This window comes from Thamnophis elegans, chromosome 14 (assembly GCF_009769535.1).
Source record: "Thamnophis elegans isolate rThaEle1 chromosome 14, rThaEle1.pri, whole genome shotgun sequence".
NCBI lineage: Eukaryota > Metazoa > Chordata > Lepidosauria > Squamata > Colubridae > Thamnophis > Thamnophis elegans.
The window spans coordinates 28,702,741-28,727,819 of NC_045554.1; the positions used below are offsets into that span (position 1 = coordinate 28,702,741).

Here is a 25,079-nt window from a genome sequence, read left to right on the forward strand (position 1 = left end):
GGAAGAGAAGGACCAGGGGAGACATGATAACAGTCTTCTAATATTTGAGGGGCTGCCACAGAAAGGAAGGGGGTCAGGCTATTTTCCAAAGTGCCCAAAGGCCAGACAAGGAACAATGGATGGAAACGGAACAAGGAGAGACTCAACTTGGAAATGAGGAATTTTCTAACAGTGAGAACAATCAATCCATGGAATAGAAGCTGCCTTCAGAAGCTGTGAGAGCTTCATCACTGGAAGCTTTCAAGAAGAGACTGGACTGTCATCTGTCAGAAATGGGGCAGGGTCTGCTTGGGTGGGGGGGTTGGACTAGATGACCTACAAGGTCTCTTCTAAGCCTGTTAATGTGTAATGAAGAATTTGGATTTGAAAAGGCTGTTTCTCTAGAAGAGCCCCATTTTTGAAGTGGTTGATTTTAAAGGAGAGAAACTTCCTAATTAGGCTGTAACTTTGATAATAAAATAGGAAGAGATTATATATCCTCTCCCTTCCCCTTCTTCTCTTCTCCTCTCCCTTCCCCTCCCGTCTCCTCCCTTCCTCCCCTCCCTTCCTCCCCTGCCTCTTCCCCTTTCTCCTTCCCCTTCTTTCCCCCTTCCTAGTGGATCCAGATGCTTCGGTGGCGGAACAACAGGCGAGCACCATTTTCCAGATGAATCAAGGCAAGAAAACTATTGATATCTACTGGCTGTTTGATGATGGAGGTAAGGCTGGTTCCCCTTTTTTCTCATGCAGAAGAGGTAAATGGACTCTTGCTTCTCTTTCCCCCTGGACTAGATGACCTTGCATTCTCTCAGCAGGGATTCCGCTAAGGGATGCAATTTAGTAGGCAAACCCAGCCAATGCTTTTGGTCAACCAGCTTCTTAACTGCCCAAACTCTGATTTCCTTCTCTAAAAATGCCAGCAGTGGCATTGTTTCATTCCAGGAAGTGATCTCAGAACCATAATCCAACAACCCCTTTATGGAAGTTAACCTGGGTTCCTGAGATCTCATCATCTTACACTGACTTGAGTTTTGGGAAGGTGTTCTGACCCAGCTCCCCAAACACCACCAACCCTCTGTAGTGAACTCAGAGATTCCTTTATTAGGAGTACCGGCAACCCCAGCAAACAGTTTCTCTTTCACCGCAGGCTAACAAGTCCATCTGGCTGGAGGATGAATAGTTGTCTGCAAAACCTATTCATCTCCGCCTCCTGCCTTTGATCCCCAGAGCTGGGGTGGGGCTTCGCTAGCAGCATTGGGTCTTCTATCCTAAAGACCAGCCCACACATTTCCACTGCTCTCCTCTCCTCTGCCTTCTGTGCATTCGCACATCAGCACTGGACCCAGCTGTTCCTCCTCTTCCTCATCAGCCACCTGCAGACCTGGGGGCTGCTGACTCTCCATCTAAGGGCTGACGGACAGCCCAGGCTCCCCCACCCCCTCTCTCCGCCTGCTCTATTCCCTTGGGGAACCCTTGCAGGGCAGAGCCGAAGAATATGCCCAATTCTTAGCGGACAAAATTGCTCGGTTTCGGTCGGACTTGGACTCCACCCCTGCAGTTCCAGCCGAGGCGCAAGGGGACCAAGTAGAACAGCTCTGGGTTGAGTTTCAGGACGTTACCCCCGGGGATGTGGACAAGGCCATGAGAGCTGTAAGTACCTCCACCTGCGTCCTGGATCCGTGTCCCTCATGGCTGGTTACTAACTGCAGTGAGGTGACACGAGGCTGGATCCAGGCGGTTGTAACCGCCTCCCTTCGGGAGGGGAACTTCCCCGCCACACTGAAAGCGGCGGTGGTGAGACCCCTCCTGAAGAAACCATCCTTGGATCCAGCTGTTCTTAATAGCTATCGTCCAGTCTCCAACCTTCCATTTCTGGGGAAGGTTGTTGAGAAGGTGGTGGCCTTCCAGCTCCAACGGTCCTTGGAGGAAGCAAACTACCTAGACCCCTTCCAGTCAGGCTTCAGGCCCGGTTACAGCACAGAAACCGCTTTGGTCGCATTGATGGATGATCTCTGGAGAGCCAGAGATGAAGGACGTTCCTCCATCCTGGTCCTCCTTGACCTCTCAGCGGCTTTCGATACCATCGACCATGGTATCCTTCTGCGACGACTGCGGGAGGTGGGAGTGGGAGGCACCGTGCTACGGTGGTTCTCCTCCTACCTCTCGGACAGGTCGCAGTCGGTGTTAGTGGGGGGGCAGAGATCGTCCCCTAGGCCCCTAAATTATGGGGTGCCTCAGGGCTCGGTCTTATCCCCCCTACTATTCAACATCTACATGAAACCGCTGGGAGAGATCATCCGCAGGCACGGGATTAGATACCATCAATATGCGGACGATACTCAATTGTATCTGTCCGCCCCGTGCCAACTCAATGAAGCGGTGGACGTGATGTGCCGGGGCCTTGAGGCCGTCATGGACTGGATGAGGGTTAACAAGCTTGTGCTCAACCCAGAAAAGACCGAGTGGCTGTTGTGTTTCCCTCCCAAAGATTTGGCTACTGTTCCATCACTCAGGCTGGGGGGTCAAATTTTATACCCCTCAGAGAGGGTTCGCAACTTGGGAGTCCTCCTGGATCCACAGCTGTCATTTGACCACCACTTAACGGCTGTGACCAGGGGGGCGTTCGCCCAGGTTCGCCTGGTGCGCCAGTTGCGACCCTACCTGAATCGGGAGGCTCTCACAACAGTCACTCGGGCCCTTGTGACCTCTAGGCTGGAATACTGCAATGTGCTCTACATGGGGCTGCCCTTGAAGAGCATCCGGCGACTTCAGCTAGTGCAGAATGCAGCCGCGCGAGTGATTGCGGGTGCACCCCGATTCACCCGCATTACACCTATCCTCCGCGAGCTGCGCTGGCTACCTGTTGATCTCCGGATGCGCTTCAAGGTGCTATTAATCACCCATAAAGCCCTACATGGCAGTGGATCTGGATACTTGAGAGACCGCCTTCTGCCAATTACATCCCTGCGACCGATAAGATCCCATAGATTAGGCCTCCTCCGCATTCCATCGGCCAGCCAGTGTCGGCTGGCAACTACAAGGAGGAGGGCCTTCTCAGCAGTAGCCCCGACCCTTTGGAACGAGCTCCCCGTGGAGATTCGTACCCTCTCCACCGTCCAGGCCTTCCGCATAGCCTTGAAGAACTGGCTCGCCCGTCAGGCCTGGGGATAGGATAGTTGCCCCTCCCGAATGATGAATGTATGTTGTTTGCTATTTTATTACATGTTGTCCTACTGTCTGTATTCCCCCCCTTCCCAGTTTTTGTGTGAGCCGCCCTGAGTCCCCTCAGGGAAAAGGGCGGCCTACAAATTCTAATTAAAAAAAAAAAAATTCTTCCCCCTCGGAGCTGTCAGGTTGCCTTGATGCTGATCCTGACTCCTACACCTCCTCCTCATCCTCTGATTCAGCTGCTGGAGAGGCCAGTGACTGACACGTCACAACCAAAGGAATGGTTGGGCTGGAAGACTTCCAAGGTCTTCAGTAGAGACCTCCATCTCTATTATTCTAGGTTCTAAGTAGGATTTAAATGCAATCAAAAGGAGAAGGAGGAGGTGTTGGTTATTGAGGTCCCTCTCTGGTTTTCCATCACCAGGTCTGACTCTTCTCATCCCTTACCTCCTTGGCCGCAAAAAGAGATGGGGGAAATGTAAGATCCGAGTATTTGTCGGTGGGCAGATCAACCGGATGGACGAAGAGCGGAAAGCGTAAGTCCCACTTGCGGAATTCAGGGCTGTGGTGTGGCAAGTACAGCATTTATATAGAGAAATGGAGTCGGGGAGCCTCAAAACAGGAAATATATATCATAAAGAGGGTTGAAATAACTTTTTTTTAACCTCGTCTTAATTTTTTCCCCTTCCTCAGGATTGTCTCTTTATTAAGCAAGTTTCGGCTTGGATTTCATGAGGTCCACGTCCTTCCAGACATTAACCAGAAACCCCGACCTGAACAGTAAAGCATTGTTGTTGTTGTTGTTGTTTTTTTTAATATATATTTTATTATGTTTTCATTCTATACAATCACATATTCACTGTGCTTAATCAGGGCATATAACATTGAATAATAAACACGGCCCTCACTTATATAGAAAATGCCCTCTACAATACAAACCCAGTATACCACCTTGGCCTGCCATACACCCTCTTTCAACCCCCTCCAACTTTCATTCTTCCTTCTCACACACCCCTCTACGCCTACTTCCCCTCCCCTTCTTTCTAACCTTAACCCTATCACTCCCTCTCCATTCCCTCCCTCCCTTCTCCTCCTCCTCTCTCTCACCCTCTCCACCCTCCTTCTTCTTTCACTCGACTCTTTCCTTCGGTATCTATTACCTTCCAGTATATTCGGTTTGTTCTATTTTCGCACTAACATTGAAAAACCACAGTATACAAATACAATCATGGAATTTAACACATATTGTATTTCCCCCCTCCCCCCTCCCCCTAAATCCCCACCTCCCTTCCCTCCCCCCGACTTCCCAAAGACCATACGTGGTATAATTTTTGAACAATCACAGTCTAAAATATCTCTACATTGAACTCAGCTTCTTACTGTTACCCAAATTTTAAACAATTTAAATTATTACTGATACTAAGCATAAGCTATCTGGAGTTTCTTAGTCCCATATTTACTTTTTATGTAATCAATCCACTTTTTCCAGTCTCGTTTATATCTCTCGTTTGAATGTTCTTTGAGATATGCTGAGATTTTGGCCATTTCGGCTAAGTTCATAACTTTCAAAGTCCATTCTTGAATTGTAGGTAAATCTTTCTTCTTCCAATACTGCGCAACCAAGAGTCTTGCTGCCGTTATTAAATACAGAATCAAATTAGTCTCTGCTGCTGTAAAATCAATACATATACCCAGTAAAAACAACTGGGGGGTAAATTTTATCCTTCTTTTAAAGATGTTTTGCAGGATCCACCATATTTTTATCCAAAATGCCTTGACATTACGACATGTCCACCATATATGAAAATATGTAGCATCACAAGAACCACATCTCCAACATTTAGGTTGAACATTTGGATACATAGAGGCAAGCTTTTTAGGATCTAGGTGCCATCTATAAAACATCTTATAAAAATTTTCTCTCAAGTTTTGTGCTTGTGTAAATTTCACATTTCTTACCCAGATTCTTTCCCATGTTTCAAGCATTATTGGTTCCTCGATATTCTGAGCCCATTTTATCATACAATCCTTAATCAGTTCCGTTTCAGAATCCATCTGTACTAATACATTATATATCCTCTTTATATGCATTGAGCTTTGATCTCTTATTTGTTTAAACAAATTATCCTCAACTTTTACAAAGCCAATTTTTTGATCTGTTTTCCACCTAGCCTGTAGTTGACCATACTGAAACCACGTTTGAACTACCTTCTCTTCTTTAAGTACCTCTAAAGGTTTTAGTTCCATCACCCCTCTTTCTGAGATAAGAAGTTGTCTATAGGTGGTTCTATCGTGTTTTTGTTCTACATTCATATTTTCAATTGCATGTCTAGGAATTGCCCACATGGGCACTTTATCATTTAATTTATGTTGATATTTTTTCCAAACCCGCAATAAAGCATTTCTTAAGATGTGATTTTTAAATTTCTTATCCGTTTTTTTGTTAAATAACAGGTAAGCATGCCAACCATATAACAAGTCATATCCCTCGATATTCAAAATTCTGTCATTAGTTAGATGAATCCAATCACTAATTGCAGATAATGCCACTGCGTCATAATATAATTTTAAGTTAGGTAATTTCAATCCTCCTCTTTCACGTGCATCTTGCATTATTTTCATCTTTACCCTCGGCTTCTTTCCTGCCCACACAAATTTGTTGATACCCTTCTGCCATTCTAAAAGATTCGCATCTCTTTTAAGTATTGGTAACATTTGAAAAAGAGATAAAAATTTTGGTAAAATGTTCATTTTTACTGCCGCTATTCTACCCAGCAAGGACAAATGCAGTTTTTCCCACCTTTTCAACTCCAACTGTGTACTATGCCAAAGTGATTCATAATTATACTTGTATAATTTCCCATTTGAGATTAAAATATTAACTCCAAGATATTTAACTTTTTTAACTACCTCACATCTTAGCATCGCCCCCAGTTCTTCCTTCTGTTTGATAGTCATATTTATAGCTATTATTTTGGTTTTCCCTAGATTTATTTTAAATCCTGAGACTTGACCATATTGATTGATCGTATTCAATAATACCCTACTAGTTTCCTGTGGTTGTTCCAATATTATAACTAGATCATCCGCAAATGCACGGACTTTATATTCTTGCTGTCTAATTTTAATCCCTTTTAGACCGCCCAGGCCCCGTATCTTATTCAACAGTATTTCCAAAGTTATAATAAACAATAATGGGGACAGAGGACAGCCCTGTCTTGTACCTTTTTCAATTTGAAAGGAGTCTGTCAGACTTCCATTGACAATGATCTGGGCTGTTTGCTGCTGGTATATTGCACCAATTGACCGTAAAAAGCCATCTCCTATCTGCATTTTTTGCAATGTCTTCAGCAGGAATTGCCAATTAACTCGATCAAAGGCTTTCTCCGCATCCAAAAATATGAATGCGGCCGGGATTTGATTGTTCTTTCCCAGGTATTCTAAAGCGTTGATAATTAATCTAATGTTGTCCTTCATCTGTCTGCCCTGTATAAAACCAGTTTGATCGGTATGTATCAGTTGCTGAATTACCCCCATTAGCCTATTTGCTAATATTTTAGTAAAAATTTTATAATCTACATTGAGTAATGAAATAGGTCTGTAATTTTTTGGTTGGGTAAGGTCTTGGTCTTCTTTGGGTATCAACGATATGAACGCAGTCTTCCACGAAGGAGGCACTTTCCCTCCCGATTGAATTTTATTGAATAGTTCTCTGAGGGGTTCTACCATTTCTAACTGTAGATTTTTATAATAAACAGCTGTTAAACCATCTGTGCCTGGTGCTTTCCCTAACTTTAATTGTTTAATTGCCTGCAAAATTTCCCCAGAGGTTATAGATTGATTCAGCTTATGCCTATGTTCTTCTCTAACTAGGGGGATTTTCTCTTTATCTAGGTATTTGTCTATATCTCCGTCCTTAATTTTATCCCCTTTATACAACTCTGTAAAAAATTCCCGAAATACCTTTTGAATCTCTTCCTGTTGAAACACTTCCTTCCCTCTGTAACACAATTTGGATACATTTCGAGCTTTCCTTTTTTTTCTAATCTGATAAGCCAACCACCTACCGGGTTTATTTGCATTGCAGAAAGTATTATGTTTAGCATATAATAAACTAGTAGCTACCTGGTCAGAGATCAGCATATCAAACTGAGATTTTAATATAGCAATTGTTTCCCTAATCTTTGTATCTCCTGGATTCAATGTTAATTCTGACTCTTTCCCTTTAATTTCCTCTTCCAATTCTTTTCGTTTTTGCCCTTGTTTGTGTCTATGTATTTTGTTTATATTCATTAATACTCCTCTCATATACGCTTTGCTTGCATCCCATACATATTCCAAAGATGTACCCTTGTTCATATTGAGAACAAAATATTCCGATAGCAATTTTTTACAATCATTAACATACTTTTCATATCTAAATAAGTTTTCATTCAACCTCCAGGACCTTCTTGGCTGGGCTACCCTTCCCAATTCCATCCAGACTGGATTATGGTCTGAAAGAACTCTCGCCATAATCTTTGTCTTCTTCACCCTACAAAGTAAATCATTTGTAATTAGTATAAAATCAATCCTTGAAAGAGATTGATGTCTATTGGAAAAAAAGGTAAAGTCATATTCTTCTGCATGCCTCTCGCGCCAAGCGTCTCGCAATTCAAAGTCGTCCAGCATGTCAAAAAAGGCTTTGGGTAACTTAGCTCGAAATTTGGTGTTCGGGCGAGCTGTCTTCTTATCTCTTTTGGTGTCGATCACGCCATTCCAGTCACCCAATAATATACAAGACTCAAAGTCCCACTGTACTAATTTAGCATGGAGATTTCTATAAAATCCATCTTGTTGTTGATTAGGAGCATAAATTCCCAAAAGTAACGTCTTTTTCCCTTCTAAGATTAAATCTAATGCAATATATCTTCCAAAGGGATCTGCTTCAATTAGCTCAGCTTTAATATCTTTTCTTAAATATACTACTATGCCATTTTTCTTTTCCATGGCTGAGGTCGCAAAATGTTGGCCCAGTTTGGGGTTAAACAAATATTTTTGATCGGTTGATTTGATATGAGTTTCTTGCAAGCAAATTATGTCATTCTTAAACTGTTTGAGATAATGAAATATTTTCTTTCTTTTCTGTGGAGAGTTCAGTCCGTTAACATTCCATGTCAAAATCTTAGTTGTCATTTTTGGTTGCCTGAAGCTTTTTTAGAGCCTCCCGCAAGGCCTGTCTCACCTTTGGTTTAGCTCCTCCCACAGCTTCTGAGCTTGTTGCAGTAGCTCCTTGATCAGTGGCCAACGATTGTTGAGATTGTTGCATAGTAGCTTGTTTATCCGTTTGTCTGGTGGTCTTACGGTTGGATCTTTTTTCCTTGACTCCTTGCCCTTCCGGAAGAGGGAGATGATACATTTTATCTGATGGTTGTGTGGTTTGCTGTTTATCTTGTTCGTCTCGTGGTTTTTCACCATATCCCGAAGGTTCAGGGTATCCCATCTTCAGAATCTTATGATAGAAATCACGAGCTTTCCATACAGAGCTGAGACGATATCTTTGTTTGTCCATTGTAACTATAATACCGAATGGGGCATCCCATCTGTACTGTATCTGACGCTTTCTGAGCTCTTCCACCAGAAAAGCATAATCTCTTCTGGCTCTTAGCATCTGAGGTGGTATTTCTTTCAAAACAATCAGGTCCTGTCCACCAATTTGAAGCTTAGTATTGTAAGACTCTTGTAGTATCATATTTCTAGATTCTCTTGTAACAAAGTATATTACCACGTCTCGGGGAAGTTGCCTTTGTTTTGCCGCCCATGAGTTAACACGAAAAATCCTGTCAATCTGCCAATCAAAATTGGATCCCGGTTTTCCCACCAGACGGTCAAAAGCTTCAGAAAACATTTGCTTTAAGTTCTCCTGCTTTTCTTCACGCAGCCCCCTCACTCTTAATGCAAGCTCCATCTGCTTATACTGTATCATAATAATTTGTTTTTCAGCATTGTCAATTTTTTGTTCCACCACTTCAGTTTTGGATATCAGGTTAGTTTTAGCTTCATTGAGAGTTTCTAAATTATCTTCCATTCCAGAAATATATTCTGTTATCACATTTACAATTCCCATCGTATTATCATTCATTTTAGTGACCCTGGTATCGAATTTGTCATATAGAACTTCCATCTCATTCCTTATTTCATCTTTGAATTCTTTAATCATTTCTAGATTCTGTTCTCTGAATTCTTTAAACATTTCTAAGTTCTGTTCTCTGGATTCTTTGAACATTTCCAGAAAAAATTCTTTTGTTAGTACATCTCCACTAGGGGGCATAGATGGTGGGGGCTGCAACTTTGTACCAGGTATGGGAGACGTTTTCGGAGGTAATTTGACAGAGGTTGATTTAGATGCCATTATATTTTAGTTTTAATTATTTATTCTAAATTACTAATCCACTGTGCTATGTGGAGAAAAAGAAATTCCTCCCCCCCCCTTTTTTTCCTTCTTTTTTTTTTTTTCAAGGGGTTTTACGGAGGATTTCAAAAGAGAAAGTCCGTTTGGAATGTTTGGAATGTCCCTGTATCAACAACAAAGAGTCTTGAAAGCTTTAAGGGAGTAGCTCTAATTAAATTATAAGAGATTGTTTCTTTAATTCTGTAGCAGGAAGTCGGAGATAACAAATGCAGAAGCTGTAAACGCCATTTTGAAGACAATTAAACAAAAGAGGTTTTTATAACATTGAAGCTGGTATTTCAGATAGAGAAAAGTTTTCAAAGTTCACAAGTTTGGTCTTTGCTCGTATTGATTTTTAATAGTCTCTTTTCTAAAGATTGTCCTGAGGGGGAGGGGTCCTGTCTAGTGCTGTGAATAACAGCTGCGAAGTTCAGGTCGGAGTTGAATGACTCAGCTTTGGGTTGATCCTCCCCCTCCGTCCACAGCTCACAAAAAAACAAACTGTGAACTTCAAAGAAGATTCTTACCAGCTGAGATTCCTCACTGCTTTTTTCTTTATATATTTTATTATGTTTTCATTCTATACAATCACATATTCACTGTGCTTAATCAGGGCATATAACATTGAATAATAAACACGGCCCTCACTTATATAGAAAATGCCCTCTACAATACAAACCCAGTATACCACCTTGGCCTGCCATACACCCTCTTTCAACCCCCTCCAACTTTCATTCTTCCTTCTCACACACCCCTCTACGCCTACTTCCCCTCCCCTTCTTTCTAACCTTAACCCTATCACTCCCTCTCCATTCCCTCCCTCCCTTCTCCTCCTCCTCTCTCTCACCCTCTCCACCCTCCTTCTTCTTTCACTCGACTCTTTCCTTCGGTATTTATTACCTTCCAGTATATTCGGTTTGTTCTATTTTCGCACTAACATTGAAAAGCCACAGTATACAAATACAATCATGGAATTTATTTCCCCCCTCCCCCCTCCCCCTAAATCCCCACCTCCCTTCCCTCCCCCCGACTTCCCAAAGACCATACATGGTATAACTTTGAACAATCACAGTCTAAAATATCTCTACATTGAACTCAGCTTCTTACTGTTACCCAAATTTTAAACAATTTAAATTATTACTGATACTAAGCATAAGCTATCTGGAGTTTCTTAGTCCCATATTTACTTTTTATGTAATCAATCCATTTTTTCCAGTCTCGCTTATATCTCTCGTTTGAATGTTCTTTGAGATATGCTGAGATTTTGGCCATTTCGGCTAAGTTCATAACTTTCAAAGTCCATTCTTGAATTGTAGGTAGATCTTTCTTCTTCCAATACTGCGCCACCAGGAGTCTTGCTGCCGTTATTAAATACAAAACCAAATTAGTCTCTGCTGCTGTAAAATCAATACATATACCCAGTAAAAACAACTGGGGGGTAAATTTTATCCTTCTTTTAAAGATGTTTTGCAGGATCCACCATATTTTTATCCAAAATGCCTTGACATTACGACATGTCCACCATATATGAAAATATGTAGCATCACAAGAACCACATCTCCAACATTTAGGTTGAACATTTGGATACATAGAGGCAAGCTTTTTAGGATCTAGGTGCCATCTATAAAACATCTTATAAAAATTTTCTCTCAAGTTTTGTGCTTGTGTAAATTTCACATTTCTTACCCAGATTCTTTCCCATGTTTCAAGCCTTATTGGTTCCTCGATATTCTGAGCCCATTTTATCATACAATCCTTAATCAGTTCCGTTTCAGAATCCATCTGTACTAATACATTATATATCCTCTTTATATGCATTGAGCTTTGATCTCTTATTTGTTTAAACAAATTATCCTCAACTTTTACAAAGCCAATTTTTTGATCTGTTTTCCACCTAGCTTGTAGTTGACCATACTGAAACCACGTTTGAACTACCTTCTCTTCTTTAAGTACCTCTAAAGATTTTAGTTCCATCACCCCTCTTTCTGAGATAAGAAGTTGTCTATAGGTGGTTCTATCGTGTTTTTGTTCTACATTCATATTTTCAATTGCATGTCTAGGAATTGCCCACATGGGCACTTTATCATTTAATTTATGTTGATATTTTTTCCAAACCCGCAATAAAGCATTTCTTAAGATGTGGTTTTTAAATTTCTTATCCGTTTTTTTGTTAAATAACAGGTAAGCATGCCAACCATATAACAAGTCATATCCCTCGATATTCAAAATTCTGTCATTAGTTAGATGAATCCAATCACTAATTACAGATAGTGCCACTGCGTCATAGTATAATTTTAAGTTAGGTAATTTCAATCCTCCTCTTTCACGTGCATCTTGCATTATTTTCATCTTTACCCTCGGCTTCTTTCCTGCCCACACAAATTTGTTGATACCCTTCTGCCATTCTAAAAGATTCGCATCTCTTTTAAGTATTGGTAACATTTGAAAAAGAAATAAAAATTTTGGTAAAATGTTCATTTTTACTGCCGCTATTCTACCCAGCAAGGACAAATGCAGTTTTTCCCACCTTTTCAACTCCAACTGTGTACTATGCCAAAGTGATTCATAATTATACTTGTATAATTTCCCATTTGAGATTAAAATATTAACTCCAAGATATTTAACTTTTTTAACTACCTCACATCTTAGCATCGCCCCCAGTTCTTCCTTCTGTTTGATAGTCATATTTATAGCTATTATTTTGGTTTTTCCTAGATTTATTTTAAATCCCGAGACTTGACCATATTGATTGATCGTATTCAATAATACCCTACTAGTTTCCTGCGGTTGTTCCAATATTATAACCAGATCATCCGCAAATGCACGAACTCTATATTCTTGCTGTCTAATTTTGATCCCTTTTAGACCGCCCAGGCCCCGTATCTTATTCAACAGTATTTCCAAAGTTATAAACAATAATGGGGACAGAGGACAGCCCTGTCTTGTACCTTTTTCAATTTGAAAGGAGTCTGTCAGACTTCCATTGACAATGATCTGGGCTGTTTGCTGCTGATATATTGCACCAATTGACCGTAAAAAGCCATCTCCTATCTGCATTTTTTGCAATGTCTTCAGCAGGAATTGCCAATTAACTCGATCAAAAGCTTTCTCCGCATCCAAAAATATGAATGCGGCCGGGATTTGATTGTTCTTTCCCAGGTATTCTAAAGCGTTGATAATTAATCTAACGTTGTCCTTCATCTGTCTGCCCTGTATGAAACCAGTTTGATCGGTATGTATCAGTTGCTGAATTACCCCCATTAGCCTATTTGCTAATATTTTAGTAAAAATTTTATAATCTACATTGAGTAATGAAATAGGTCTGTAATTTTTTGGTTGGGTAAGGTCTTGATCTTCTTTGGGTATCAACGATATGAACGCAGTCTTCCACGAAGGAGGCACTTTCCCTCCCGATTGAATTTTATTGAATAGTTCTCTGAGGGGTTCTACCATTTCTAACTGTAGATATTTATAATAAACAGCTGTTAAACCATCTGTGCCTGGTGCTTTCCCTAACTTTAATTGTTTAATTGCCTGCAAAATTTCCCCAGAGGTTATAGGTTGATTCAGCTTATGCCTATGTTCTTCTCTGACTAGGGGGATTTTCTCTTTATCTAGGTATTTGTCTATATCTCCGTCCTTAATTTTATCCCCTTTATACAACTCTGTAAAAAATTCCTGAAATACCTTTTGAATCTCTTCCTGTTGAAACACTTCCTTCCCTCTGTAACACAATTTGGATACATTTCGAGCTTTCCTTTTTTTTCTAATCTGATAAGCCAACCACCTACCGGGTTTATTTGCATTGCAGAAAGTATTATGTTTAGCATATAATAAACTAGTAGCTACCTGGTCAGAGATCAGCATATCAAACTGAGATTTTAATATAGCAATTGTTTCCCTAATCTTTGTATCTCCTGGATTCAATGTTAATTCTGACTCTTTCCCTTTAATTTCCTCTTCCAATTCTTTTCGTTTTTGCCCTTGTTTGTGTCTATGTATTTTATTTATATTCATTAATACTCCTCTCATATATGCTTTGCTTGCATCCCATACATATTCCAAAGATGTACCCTTGTTCATATTGAAAACAAAATATTCCGATAGCAATTTTTTACAATCATTAACATACTTTTCATATCTAAATAAGTTTTCATTCAACCTCCAGGACCTTCTTGCCTGGGCTACCCTTCCCAATTCCATCCAGACTGGATTATGGTCTGAAAGAACTCTCGCCATAATCTTTGTCTTCTTCACCCTACAAAGTAAATCATTTGTAATTAGTATAAAATCAATCCTTGAAAGAGATTGATGTCTATTGGAAAAAAAGGTAAAGTCATATTCTTCTGCATGCCTCTCGCGCCAAGCGTCTCGCAATTCAAAGTCGTCCAGCATGTCAAAAAAGGGTTTGGGTAACTTAGCTCGAAATTTGGTGTTCGGGCGAGCTGTCTTCTTATCTCTTTTGGTGTCGATCACGCCATTCCAGTCACCCAATAATATACAAGACTCAAAGTCCCACTGTACTAATTTGGCATGGAGATTTCTATAAAATCCATCTTGTTGTTGATTAGGAGCATAAATTCCCAAAAGTAACGTCTTTTTCCCTTCTAAGATTAAATCTAATGCAATATATCTTCCAAAGGGATCTGCTTCAATTAGCTCAGCTTTAATGTCTTTTCTTAAATATACTACTATGCCATTTTTCTTTTCCATGGCTGAGGTCGCAAAATGTTGGCCCAGTTTGGGGTTAAACAAATATTTTTGATCGGTTGATTTGATATGAGTTTCTTGCAAGCAAATTATGTCATTCTTAAACTGTTTAAGATAATGAAATATTTTCTTTCTTTTCTGTGGAGAGTTCAGTCCGTTAACATTCCATGTCAAAATCTTAGTTGTCATTTTTGGTTGCCTGAAGCTTTTTTAGAGCCTCCCGCAAGGCCTGTCTCACCTTTGGTTTGGCTCCTCCCACAGCTTCTGAGCTTGTTGCAGTAGCTCCTTGGTCAGTGGCCAATGATTGTTGAGATTGTTGCGTAGTAGCTTGTTTATCCGTTTGTCTGGTGGTCTTACGGTTGGATCTTTTTTCCTTGACTCCTTGCCCTTCCGGAAGAGGGAGATGATACATTTTATCTAATGGTTGTGTGGTTTGCTGTTTATCTTGTTCGTCTCGTGGTTTTTCACCATATCCCGAAGGTTCAGGGTATCCCATCTTCAGAATCTTATGATAGAAATCACGAGCTTTCCATACAGAGCTGAGACGGTATCTTTGTTTGTCCATTGTAACTATAATACCGAATGGGGCATCCCATCTGTACTGTATCTGACGCCTTCTGGAGCTCTTCCACCAGAAAAGCATAATCTCTTCTGGCTCTTAGCATCTGAGGCGGTATTTCTTTCAAAACAATCAGGTCTTGTCCACCAATTTGAAGCTTAGTATTGTAGGACTCTTGTAGTATCATATTTCTAAATTCTCTTGTAACAAAGTATATTACCACGTCTCGGGGAAGTTGCCTTTGTTTTGCCGCCCATGAGTTAACACGAAAAATCCTGTCAATCTGCCAATCAAAATTGGATCCCGGTTTTCCCACCAGACGGTCAAAAGCTTCAGAAAACATTTGCTTTAAGTTCTCCTGCTTTTCTTCACGCAGCCCCCTCACTCTTAATGCAAGCTCCATCTGCTTATACTGTATCATAATAATTTGTCTTTCAGCATTATCAATTTTTTGTTCCACCACTTCAGTTTTGGATATCAGGTTAGTTTTAGCTTCATTGAGAGTTTCTAAATTATCTTCCATTCCAGAAATATATTCTGTTATCACATTTACAATTCCCATCATATTCATTTTAGTGACCCTGGTATCAAATTTGTCATATAGAACTTCCATCTCATTCCTTATTTCATCTTTGAAATCTTTAATCATTTCTAGATTCTGTTCTCTGAATTCTTTAAACATTTCTAAGTTCTGTTCTCTGGATTCTTTGAACATTTCCAGAAAAAATTCTTTTGTTAGTACATCTCCACTAGGGGGCATAGATGGTGGGGGCTGCAACTTTGTACCAGGTATGGGAGACGTTTTCGGAGGTAATTTAACAGAGGTTGATTTGGATGCCATTATATTTTGGTTTTAATTATTTATTCTAAATTACTAATCCACTGTGCTATGTGGAGAAAAAGAAATTCCTCCCCCCTCCTTTTTTTCCTTCTTTTTTTTTTTTTCAAGGGGTTTTACGGAGGATTTCAAAAGAGAAAGTCCGTTTGGAATGTTTGGAATGTCTCTGAATCAACAAAGAGTCTTGAAAGCTTTAAGGGAGTAGCTCTAATTAAATTATAAGAGATTATTTCTTTAATTCTGTAGCAGGAAGCCGGAGATAACAAATGCAGAAGCTGTAAACGCCATTTTGAAGACAATTAAACAAAAGAGGTTTTTATAACATTGAAGCTGGTATTTCAGATAGAGAAAGGTTTTAAAGTTCACAAGTTGGTCTTTGCTCGTATTGATTTTTAATAGTCTCTTTTCTAAAGATTGTCCTGAGGGGGAGGGGGTCCTGTCTAGTGCTGTGAACAACAGCTGCGAAGTTCAGATCGGAGTTGAATGACTCAGCTTTGGGTTGATCCTCCCCCTCCGTCCACAGCTCACAAAAAAACAAACTGTGAACTTCAAAGAAGATTCTTACCAGCTGAGATTCCTCACTGCTTTTTTCTTGTCTGAAAAAAGAGTTATCTTCTTGATATTGAGTAGATAACGATCCTGAATTCTGGGGGCAGCTCTGTTAAGCTGCCGACCGGCGACAGGCCACTCCCCGGAAGCTGTCACTGCTTTTTTCTTGTCTGAAAAAAGAGTTATCTTCTTGATATTGAGTAGATAACGAACCTGAATTCTGGGGGCAGCTCTGTTAAGCTGCCGACGGCGACAGGCCACTCCCCGGAACTCCAGTAAAGCATTGTTGTTGTTGTTGTTGTTGTTGCTGCTGCTGCTGCTGTTGTTGTTGCAATTAGAATTATTATTATGCATTAATGTATGGGCCAATACTACAGCATCCCACCATAAAACATGTTCCAGTTGAAAATGTATTTATATACAGTAAATTACAACAATTGTTAAGTGGTCATTAAATTAATCCAGCTTCTGATACTTTGCTTGTCAGACGCCAGCTGGGAAGGTCACACTCGGTGATCACATGGCCCTGGGAGCAGCGGTGGGCGGTTATGGGTTCACCCAAGTTCGGGAGAACCCGTAGCTAAGGTTATGGCCAGTTCGGAGAACCTCCAAATCCCACCCCTAGCTGGCCCCTCCCAAGGTCCCTTCCATCCCTCTATTCTATTCTATTCTATTCTATTCTATTCTATTCTACGCTACGCTACGCTACGCTATGCTACGCTATTCTTCTTTCTCTGTTCTGTTCTATTCTATACTTCTTTCTCTATTCTATTCTATTCTATTCTATCCTATCCTATCCTATCCAATCCAATCCAATCCTCTATTCTATTCTATTCTATTCTATTCCATTCTATTCCATTCCATTCTATTCCATTCCATTCTTTCCATATTCTGTTCTATTCTGTTCTATTCCATTCCATTCCATATTCTCTTCTCTTCTATTCCATTCCATATTCTGTTCTGTTCTGTTCCATTCTATTCCATTCCTGTTCTGTTCTATTCCATTCCATGTCATTCTATTCTTTCCATATCCTGTCCTGTCCTGTCCTGTCCTGTCCTGTCCTGTCCTGTCCTGTCCTATCCTATCCGATCCTATCCTACCCTACCCTACCCTACCCTACCCTACCCTACCCTACCCTACCCTACCCTACCCTACCCTACTCCCTCCACTCCACTCCATTCTATTCTTTCCATATTCTGTTCTGTTCTGTTCTGTTCTATTCTATTCTGCTCTGCTCTGCTCTGCTCCGCTCCGTTCCACTCCACTCCACTCCACTCCATTCCATTCTTTCCATATTCTGTTCTATTCTGTTCTATTCCATTCCATTCCATTCCATATTCTGTTCTGTTCTGTTCTATTCTATTCTATTCTATTCTATTCTATTCTATTCCACTCCACTCCATTCTATTCTTTCCATATTCTGTTCTGTTCTGTTCTATTCTATTCTATTCTGTTCTGTTCTGCTCTGTTCCGTTCCATTCCATTCTTCCCATATTCTTTCCATATTCTCTATTTTGTTCTATTCCATTCCATATTCTCTTCTCTTCTCTTCTCTTCTCTTCTCTTCTCTTCCTTTCCATATTCTATTCTATTCTGTTCTGTTCTGTTCTGTTCTCTTCTATTATTCTATTCTTTCTACAGTATTTCTATTCCATTCTATTCTTTTCATATTCTTTCCATATTCTTTCCATATTCTTTCCATATTCTTTCCATATTCTTTCCATACTCTGTTCTGTTCAGTTCTGTTCTGTTCTATTCTATTCTATTCTATTCTATTCTATTTCTATTTCTATTCCTATTCCATTCCCTTTGAGAGCCATTGACCCCTTATCTAATTCTAAGCAGGTGCTAACAGTCCATTAGATTCCTCTCCATAAGCTTTTAACAATGAATCCGTTTAACTGAAGCTTTGTGGTTGGACCTGGTCTTGCATGCCTCACAATAGTCAAGGATTAGTTCTTACCATTGGTCAGATCCCTTTCTCTAAGCAGGTGTCCCCTTTTGGCTAAGACCAGGGCACGGAAGAATCTGGTTCCTGATGGAAACTCACGGTGGTTTTGTTCCTAGTGTGAAGAGATTTGATGACTTAATTGCTCCGTTCAGACTGAACGATGGCTTCAAAGATGAGGCGGTGGTAAACGAGATGCGTCACGGCTGCCCATGGAAAATTTCCGATGAAGAGGTTGCAAAGAACAAAGCTAAGGTTCGGATGACCTTCCCTGGGGTGGACATCAGGACAAGGAAAGGGGGCAAGTAGGGAGGAGGACATCATCTGTTTCTAACTCCAGGTGTTTACATTGAACACCTTTGGTCAACCTGGCTAACCTGTCAGGGAAGTTTAGAATCCCTTTTACACTCTGTTGGAAGGGGAGTGGTGCAGTGGCCTAGAGGGGGAGCTCTCGCCTCACAATCAGGAGGCTGTGAGTTCAATCCTAAGTAGAGGCTGAGAATATACCTGCTGGACAAAACTCCGCATTGGTGACAGGAATGGCATCCAGCCAGTAAACACTCTGCTAGCTCCCTTCGATTGGCCAGACTCCACCTTGCAAAGGATGATGGGGTTATTCAAAGAAGATGATGATTCTGTTGGAAGGTATTTTCAAGCCCACCTTCTTAGGGGAAGAATAAGAACGTTACTCAGTGTTGATCTGGAAATTTAACAACCTGAACTTAAGTTTATACTTGCCATTTTGGAAATGAAGGCAGATAATCTGGTGAAATTCTTGTTAAGCAGGTGGTCAACAATAAAGAAATTAACTTGACCCATTGTCAGAGCTGTTCTGGTTGCTTACACCTAAAACTTTATATCTACTTTCTACCTTCTATTTCAGTCACTTCGACAAGTGAGAATGAATGAAATTTTGCTGGATTATTCGCGGGATGCTGCCCTTATTTTCATGTAAGTAAGAGAAGTCATAGATGAACGGAATGTAAAACCTTGCTCGTTAGGAGTTGCTAGGGGTGGTATCGGTGTAGGAAAAGCTGTTGGAGGAGTGTGTTGGCTTAGTTGAGTCATGGCAACTGGGCTTATTTGTTGTGAGTTTGAGATATTTCGCTGCCCATTGAAGCAGCTTAATTCCAGTCACCAATCCGTTAATTTCCAGACAATTCTACCTGCATGACTGAGAATTGTCATTGACATCTTGCTATGCATTTTGGAGAAGAAACCTTGAGACCAGGGGTAGGTTGCTGCCGGCGTTACTGCTGGTTCATTTCACGCATGCTTTGCCATGCGTTGCTTGCACATGCACAGTTGCCTGTAAATTATTTTGCGCATGCGCAGAATATTATAAAATGACAAATAAACATGACCACAACGGCATGATTGACCAGGGAACCAGTTCGGGAGTGTGGCCAGCATGCCGTCTCTACCAGTTCGGTGACCCAGTACCAATTGCCACTACCGATTCGTCCAAACCGGTGCAAACCGGTAGCAACCTACCTCTGCATGAGACTCTGGAAAGAGTCCAGAGAAAAGCAACAAAGATGATTTGGCAGTTGGAGACTGAAACTTACGAAGAATGGTTACAGGAATTGGGTATGTCTAATCTAATGACAAGAAAGACTAAGGGAGACATGACAGCAATCTTCCAATATTTGAGGGGCTTCTACAATGACAAGGTGGTCAAGCTATTCTCCAAAGCACCAAAAGGCAAGAAGAGAAACGATGGATGGAAACTAACGAGAGAAGCAACCTAGAACTAAGGAGAAATTTCCTAACAGTGAGAGCAATTGACCAATCGAAGCTTCAGAAGTTGTTGGGTGCTCCATCACTGGAGGCTTTCAAAAAGAGATTGGACAATCATTTATGTGACATGGTAGAGTGCTTCCTTCCTTGAATTGGACGAGAAGACCTCCAACGTCCTCTCCAACTCTATTATTATATGTTTATGGTGCAGGAATACCCCTAAGAATTTCAAGAGTTTGTCAATTCCGACAACTCTGCCTAAGTCCTCCAACCAGACTGATGAAGCTACTTGGATGGGTAGCAAAATGTCTCAAACCGACAAAAAAAATTCCAGTTGCCATAATTCAACTTCCAGACAAGTAGACCTGGATGACTCAGAATCTTTTTCGACATGTGTTGGCTTATCTTTGCCTACTTCAGTCTCTGGCCTTATGAGTCTGTCTCTCTCCCCCCCCCCCCATCCCCATCCCACATGTCCCGTTTTTAAAATTTGGGTCACAACACCGCTCAGAATACTTGCCATATTATTTGAACTATAAGACGCACCAGTGTATAAGATGCACCAAGATATCGAAGAGGTAAGTAAGAAAAAAAAAACAGTTGTTGTCCTCCCTGGCCTCCAGGAGCGCTCTGCAGGCTTCAGCAGGGCTGGGGGAAGGGGAAAATGCCCCCGTTTTTGTGAAAAAAGAGTGGGAAATGGGCCATTTTTCACAAAAATGGGGGCATTTCCCCTTCCCCCAGTCCTGCTGAAGCCTGCAGAGTGCTTCTGGGGTCTGGGGGAAGGGGAAAATGCCTACATTTTTGCAAAAAAGGCCTGTTTTTCACCCATTTTTTGCAAAAATGGGATGCGGGAGTGGGACTTTGGGAGCCCAAAAGTGGCTTTATTTGGTGTATAAGATGCGTCAACATTTCCACGCTTTTTGGGGGGGAGGGAAAGGTGCATTTTATACTCTGAGAAATACGGTAATTCCCTCCACCCCAAAATGGAATAAGCATTCCAAAGAATCGTAAGAGATTAGAGAAGTGGCCACAGAAAGCAAAGGCAATGACACTTAATGCCTACATATGCAAAATCCTTCATTGGGGAATTTTCTGTTGTCGAAGAAATCTATGCAATGTGGAGATCAGGTCCAAGAGTAATACAGGTAGTCCTCGACTTACTACAGTTCATTTAGTGACCGTTCAAAGTTGCGACATCACCGGAAAAATGGACTTATGATCGTTTTTCGCCCTTACGACCATCACAGCATCCCCGTGATCTCAATTCGGCTGCTTGGCCACTGACTCATATTTATGACCATTGCAGAGTCCCAGCGGGGGGTGTGTGTCACCTGATCCCCTTTTTGTGACCTTACTACAAGCCAAAAAAATGGGCAAGGTAGATTCATTTAACAACAGTGTTACTAACTTAAGAAACTGCAGTGATTCCTTTCACAGCAATGGCACAAAAAGTTGTACAGGGGGCGGGGGGGGATGCACTTCTTAAAGGTTTCACTCAGCAGCTAAAATTTTGGGCTCAATTGTGATCGTAACTCGAGGACTATCTGTACCTGTGAGCAGCATCTGAGAATTGTAGTTAATGACGAGCTGAAGATGACTGGTTAGAGAAAGAGCTGCTAAAATACCAAGGGAAGACTGCATCAATATAGCAATAGCACTTATATACCGCTTCATAGTGCTTTCCAGCCCTCTCTAAGCAGTTTACAGAGTCAGCCTCTTGTCCCCAACAATCTGGGTCCTCATTTTACCCACCTTGGAAGGATGGAAGGCTGAGTCAACCTGGAGCCTGGTGAGATTTCAACTCCTGGCTGGGAGCAGAGTTAGCCTACAATACTGCATTCTAACCACAAGGAAGGAAGGAAGGAAGGAAGGAAGGAAGGAAGGAAGGAAGGAAGGAAGGAATAGCATTTAGACATGTACCATTTCACAGTGCTTTTACAGTCCTCTCTAAGCAGTTTACAGAGTCAGCCTATTGCCCCCAACAATCTGGATCCTCATTTTACCCACCTCGGAAGGATGGAAGGCTGAGTCAACCTTGAGCCTGGTGAGATTTGAACTGTCAAATTGCAGGCAGCCTGCAGTCAGTAGAAGTACTTTACATTACTGAACTGTGACCACTGCGCCACCGTGGCTCATATAGTTTCCAAATGATACCAAATTCACCTTTATTCATCAATGACACAATCCCACCACCTCATCCTCTGACGTCCTTTTCTCCTTTCTCCTTCCACCTTTCCCAACAACAGGGTCTTCTCCAAGGAGTCCTCTCTTCTCATTAGGTGGCCAAAGTATTTGAACTTCAACATCTGTCCTTCCCAAGAACAGCCAGGGTTGATTTCTTTTGGGTTCATGATAGACAAACACAGAATAGAATATACTAGCAGAGTTGGAAGGGACCTTGGAGGTCTTCTAGTCCAACCCACTGCCTAGGCAGGAAACCTTACACCACTTCAGACAAAAGATTATCCAACATCTTCTTTAAAACTTCCAGTGTTGGAGCATTCACAACTTCTGGAGGCAAGCTGTTCCACTGGTTAATTGTTCTAACGGTTAGGAAATGTCTCCTTAGTTCTAAGTTGCTTCCCTCCTTGATTAGTTTCCACCCATTGCTTCTTATTCTATCCTCAGGTGCTTTGGAAAATAGCTTGACTTCTTTGTGGCAGTCCCTGAGATATTGGAAGACTGCTATCCTGTCTCCCCTGATCCTTCTTTTCATTTAACTAGACATACCCAGTTCCTGCCACCGTTCTTCATGTGTTTTAGCCTCCAGTCCCCTAATGATCTTTCTTGCTCTTCTCTGCACTCTTTCTAGAGTCTCCACATCTTTTTTACATCCTGGTTACCAAAACTGAATGCAGTATTCCAAGTGTGGCCTTACCAAGGCCTTATAAGGTGGTATTAAGACTTCATATGAAAGAAAACCTGTTTTCTTTCTCCCATTCCTTGTCACTTTTTTCCAGAACCATGCCAGTTGGCCGAAAGGGATGTCCCAGTAGCCTGTACATGGCTTGGCTGGAAACCCTCTCGCAAGATCTGAGGTCTCCCGTCATCCTGATCAGAGGCAACCAGGAAAACGTCTTGACTTTTTACTGTCAGTAGGACCTTCTTGGGCCAGGGAGCATTGCAGCATGGAGGAGAACATTCCAGCCGGATCCTGCTTTTATGATGAGCTATCAAGAGGCTCCATTGCAGGGATGAAGGCCAAGAATAAAAGACCGATGTTGGAAAACCAAATTTTGTTGGGTTGTAAGAATCCTCTTCTTCAGAACGGCGATTTGTGGCGATATGTTCCTTGTGCCGAATCACAGCTTGTTTAATCATGGTTGGAAAAAGAAGCTACAATTGGCGGGGTTCACACAATGTGCCACATCATTAACGCTGAAAAGTAGATTTGCTGGTGACCCAAGTAAACCCAGGACAATGAATACATTTGAGTGAATTTCATTACCACTGACATTTAATTAAAATTGTATATACAGTAGCTGGAAACCAAATACATTAGTGAATAATTTCACTAATAATACATTGGCACCTGTTCACAAATATTGCATATGCATCTTGAATACTGAATTAGCCCATTTCCTGGATTCTTGTATTACGTCGAATCATAAAACAATGGAATGAGCTGGACTCATCCACCTGGTATAAGCCGCCCAAGAAATAATCAAGATTAAAATTAATCCAAGTTAGCCTATTGTACGCATACATGAGTTAGTTCTTGATCTGACTTGTTTAGCTTATGGGGCTTAAAGATGATACTCTTATACCAATTTTTAAAAACCAGAGAGGTCAGGTCTAGGCCTTTTGATCTAGTTCTATGGTGGCAAACCTATGGCGCAGGTGCCAGAGGTGCCATGCAGAGCCCTCTCTGCTGGCACATGCGCCGTCACCCCAGGTCGGGTCTCCATGGCATTTATTTCATGAGCTTCTGTTTCCCTGCAAATGACGAAATAGAAATTCACGATAGAAAAAGACTTTACCTCTTGCCGTTCTACCCATGTTGGGATGCCCCGCCTCCCACCGGCCAGCTGGTCCCTGCTGCCTATGCACACATGTGCACGTTCGTGCATGTCTGTTCATGCATGCATGTGTATTTTGCGTGTTTGCGTGCACTCCTTTCTGTTTGGGCATGTGTGCACAAGAGTTTGGGCACTCGGTGCCTAAAAGGTTGGCTGTCACGGTTCTGGTTGCATTTCTTTGCGTTACACCACAAGATTTCTAGTGCAGAATGGGACACACCACGCATGACATCACAGTGGGCTGAGCTGTCAGCTCCAGCCAGCCCAGAGGCCTGGAGCTGCCATGTAGGGGAGAAAACCGGGCCAGCTGCCAAGACTCACGAGGTCTCCCTCAGTGGTGGGATTGCAATAATTTAACAACCGGGTCTCTGCCCTAATGACCAGCTGGGTAGGCGGGGCTCAGTGGTCATGTGACTGTGTGTGTGTGGCTAACTCAACATCACTCACATCAATGGGCGCTTCGCCTTAGTTGTTGCAATGTAATAAGGGTTAACCAAAGAGGCAGTTTCTGGAAGCAGGGCAATAAAGATTAGGCTAAAAACAACACCAGAATGTTTCCTTCCTGCCTTCCTTATAGGATTAGCCCTGTAAAGGGAGAAAAAACAAAGTGAGATTTCTTCCAACAATCGTTCTCCGAACTGCTTAGAAAGCTAATAACCGGTTCTCCCGAATAGGTGCGAGCTGGCTGAATCCCACCACTGATCTCCCTCTTCCACAGCAGCTGAGTAATCTACAAAGCTATTGATAACTGACTGAAAACAATTCATGATTAATTGCCGGTTAGTTTTCATTTTGGGTGACGAGGGGATGGGTGAGCAGGATTTGTGGTAGAATGGAGCTTTCCTTGGGATATGAGCCTGGGATTCCCTAAGCACTGCCTTCTCATCCAGAGTCCCAAACAATCTAAGTTTCCGTGATATTGCCCTATTTTTCCCATTGAGTTTGCAGTTCCTCTGTGAGCCAGCAGGTGACAGCATGCCCTAGAAGTTCAATATATTTTGGGCAAAAATTCAGTAATTCAGGCTGTCCTTTCTCCATCATCAATCTCCAATGTTAGCAGATTGTGCCTTTCCAGCTTGGCTATATGAATATTACACACGCATTTTATTTATCCACCAAATGAGAATAAGAAGGGCAT

At 41.6% G+C, this 25,079-nt stretch overlaps 1 protein-coding gene across 1 annotated transcript in view; it reads left to right on the forward strand.

The window, feature by feature from the left end:
- SLC12A3 (solute carrier family 12 member 3) overlaps positions 1–23,508 on the forward strand; it is a 52,868-nt gene extending 29,360 nt beyond the window's left edge. The window contains exons 21-26 of the mRNA XM_032231402.1: positions 597–698; positions 3,572–3,683; positions 3,841–3,927; positions 18,302–18,437; positions 19,066–19,133; positions 22,883–23,508. Of these exons, the coding sequence (XP_032087293.1) occupies positions 597–698; positions 3,572–3,683; positions 3,841–3,927; positions 18,302–18,437; positions 19,066–19,133; positions 22,883–23,021 (644 nt within the window). The 3' untranslated portion in view covers positions 23,022–23,508. The remainder of the gene's footprint in view (positions 1–596; positions 699–3,571; positions 3,684–3,840; positions 3,928–18,301; positions 18,438–19,065; positions 19,134–22,882) is intronic.
- Positions 23,509–25,079: the final 1,571 nt, after the last annotated feature.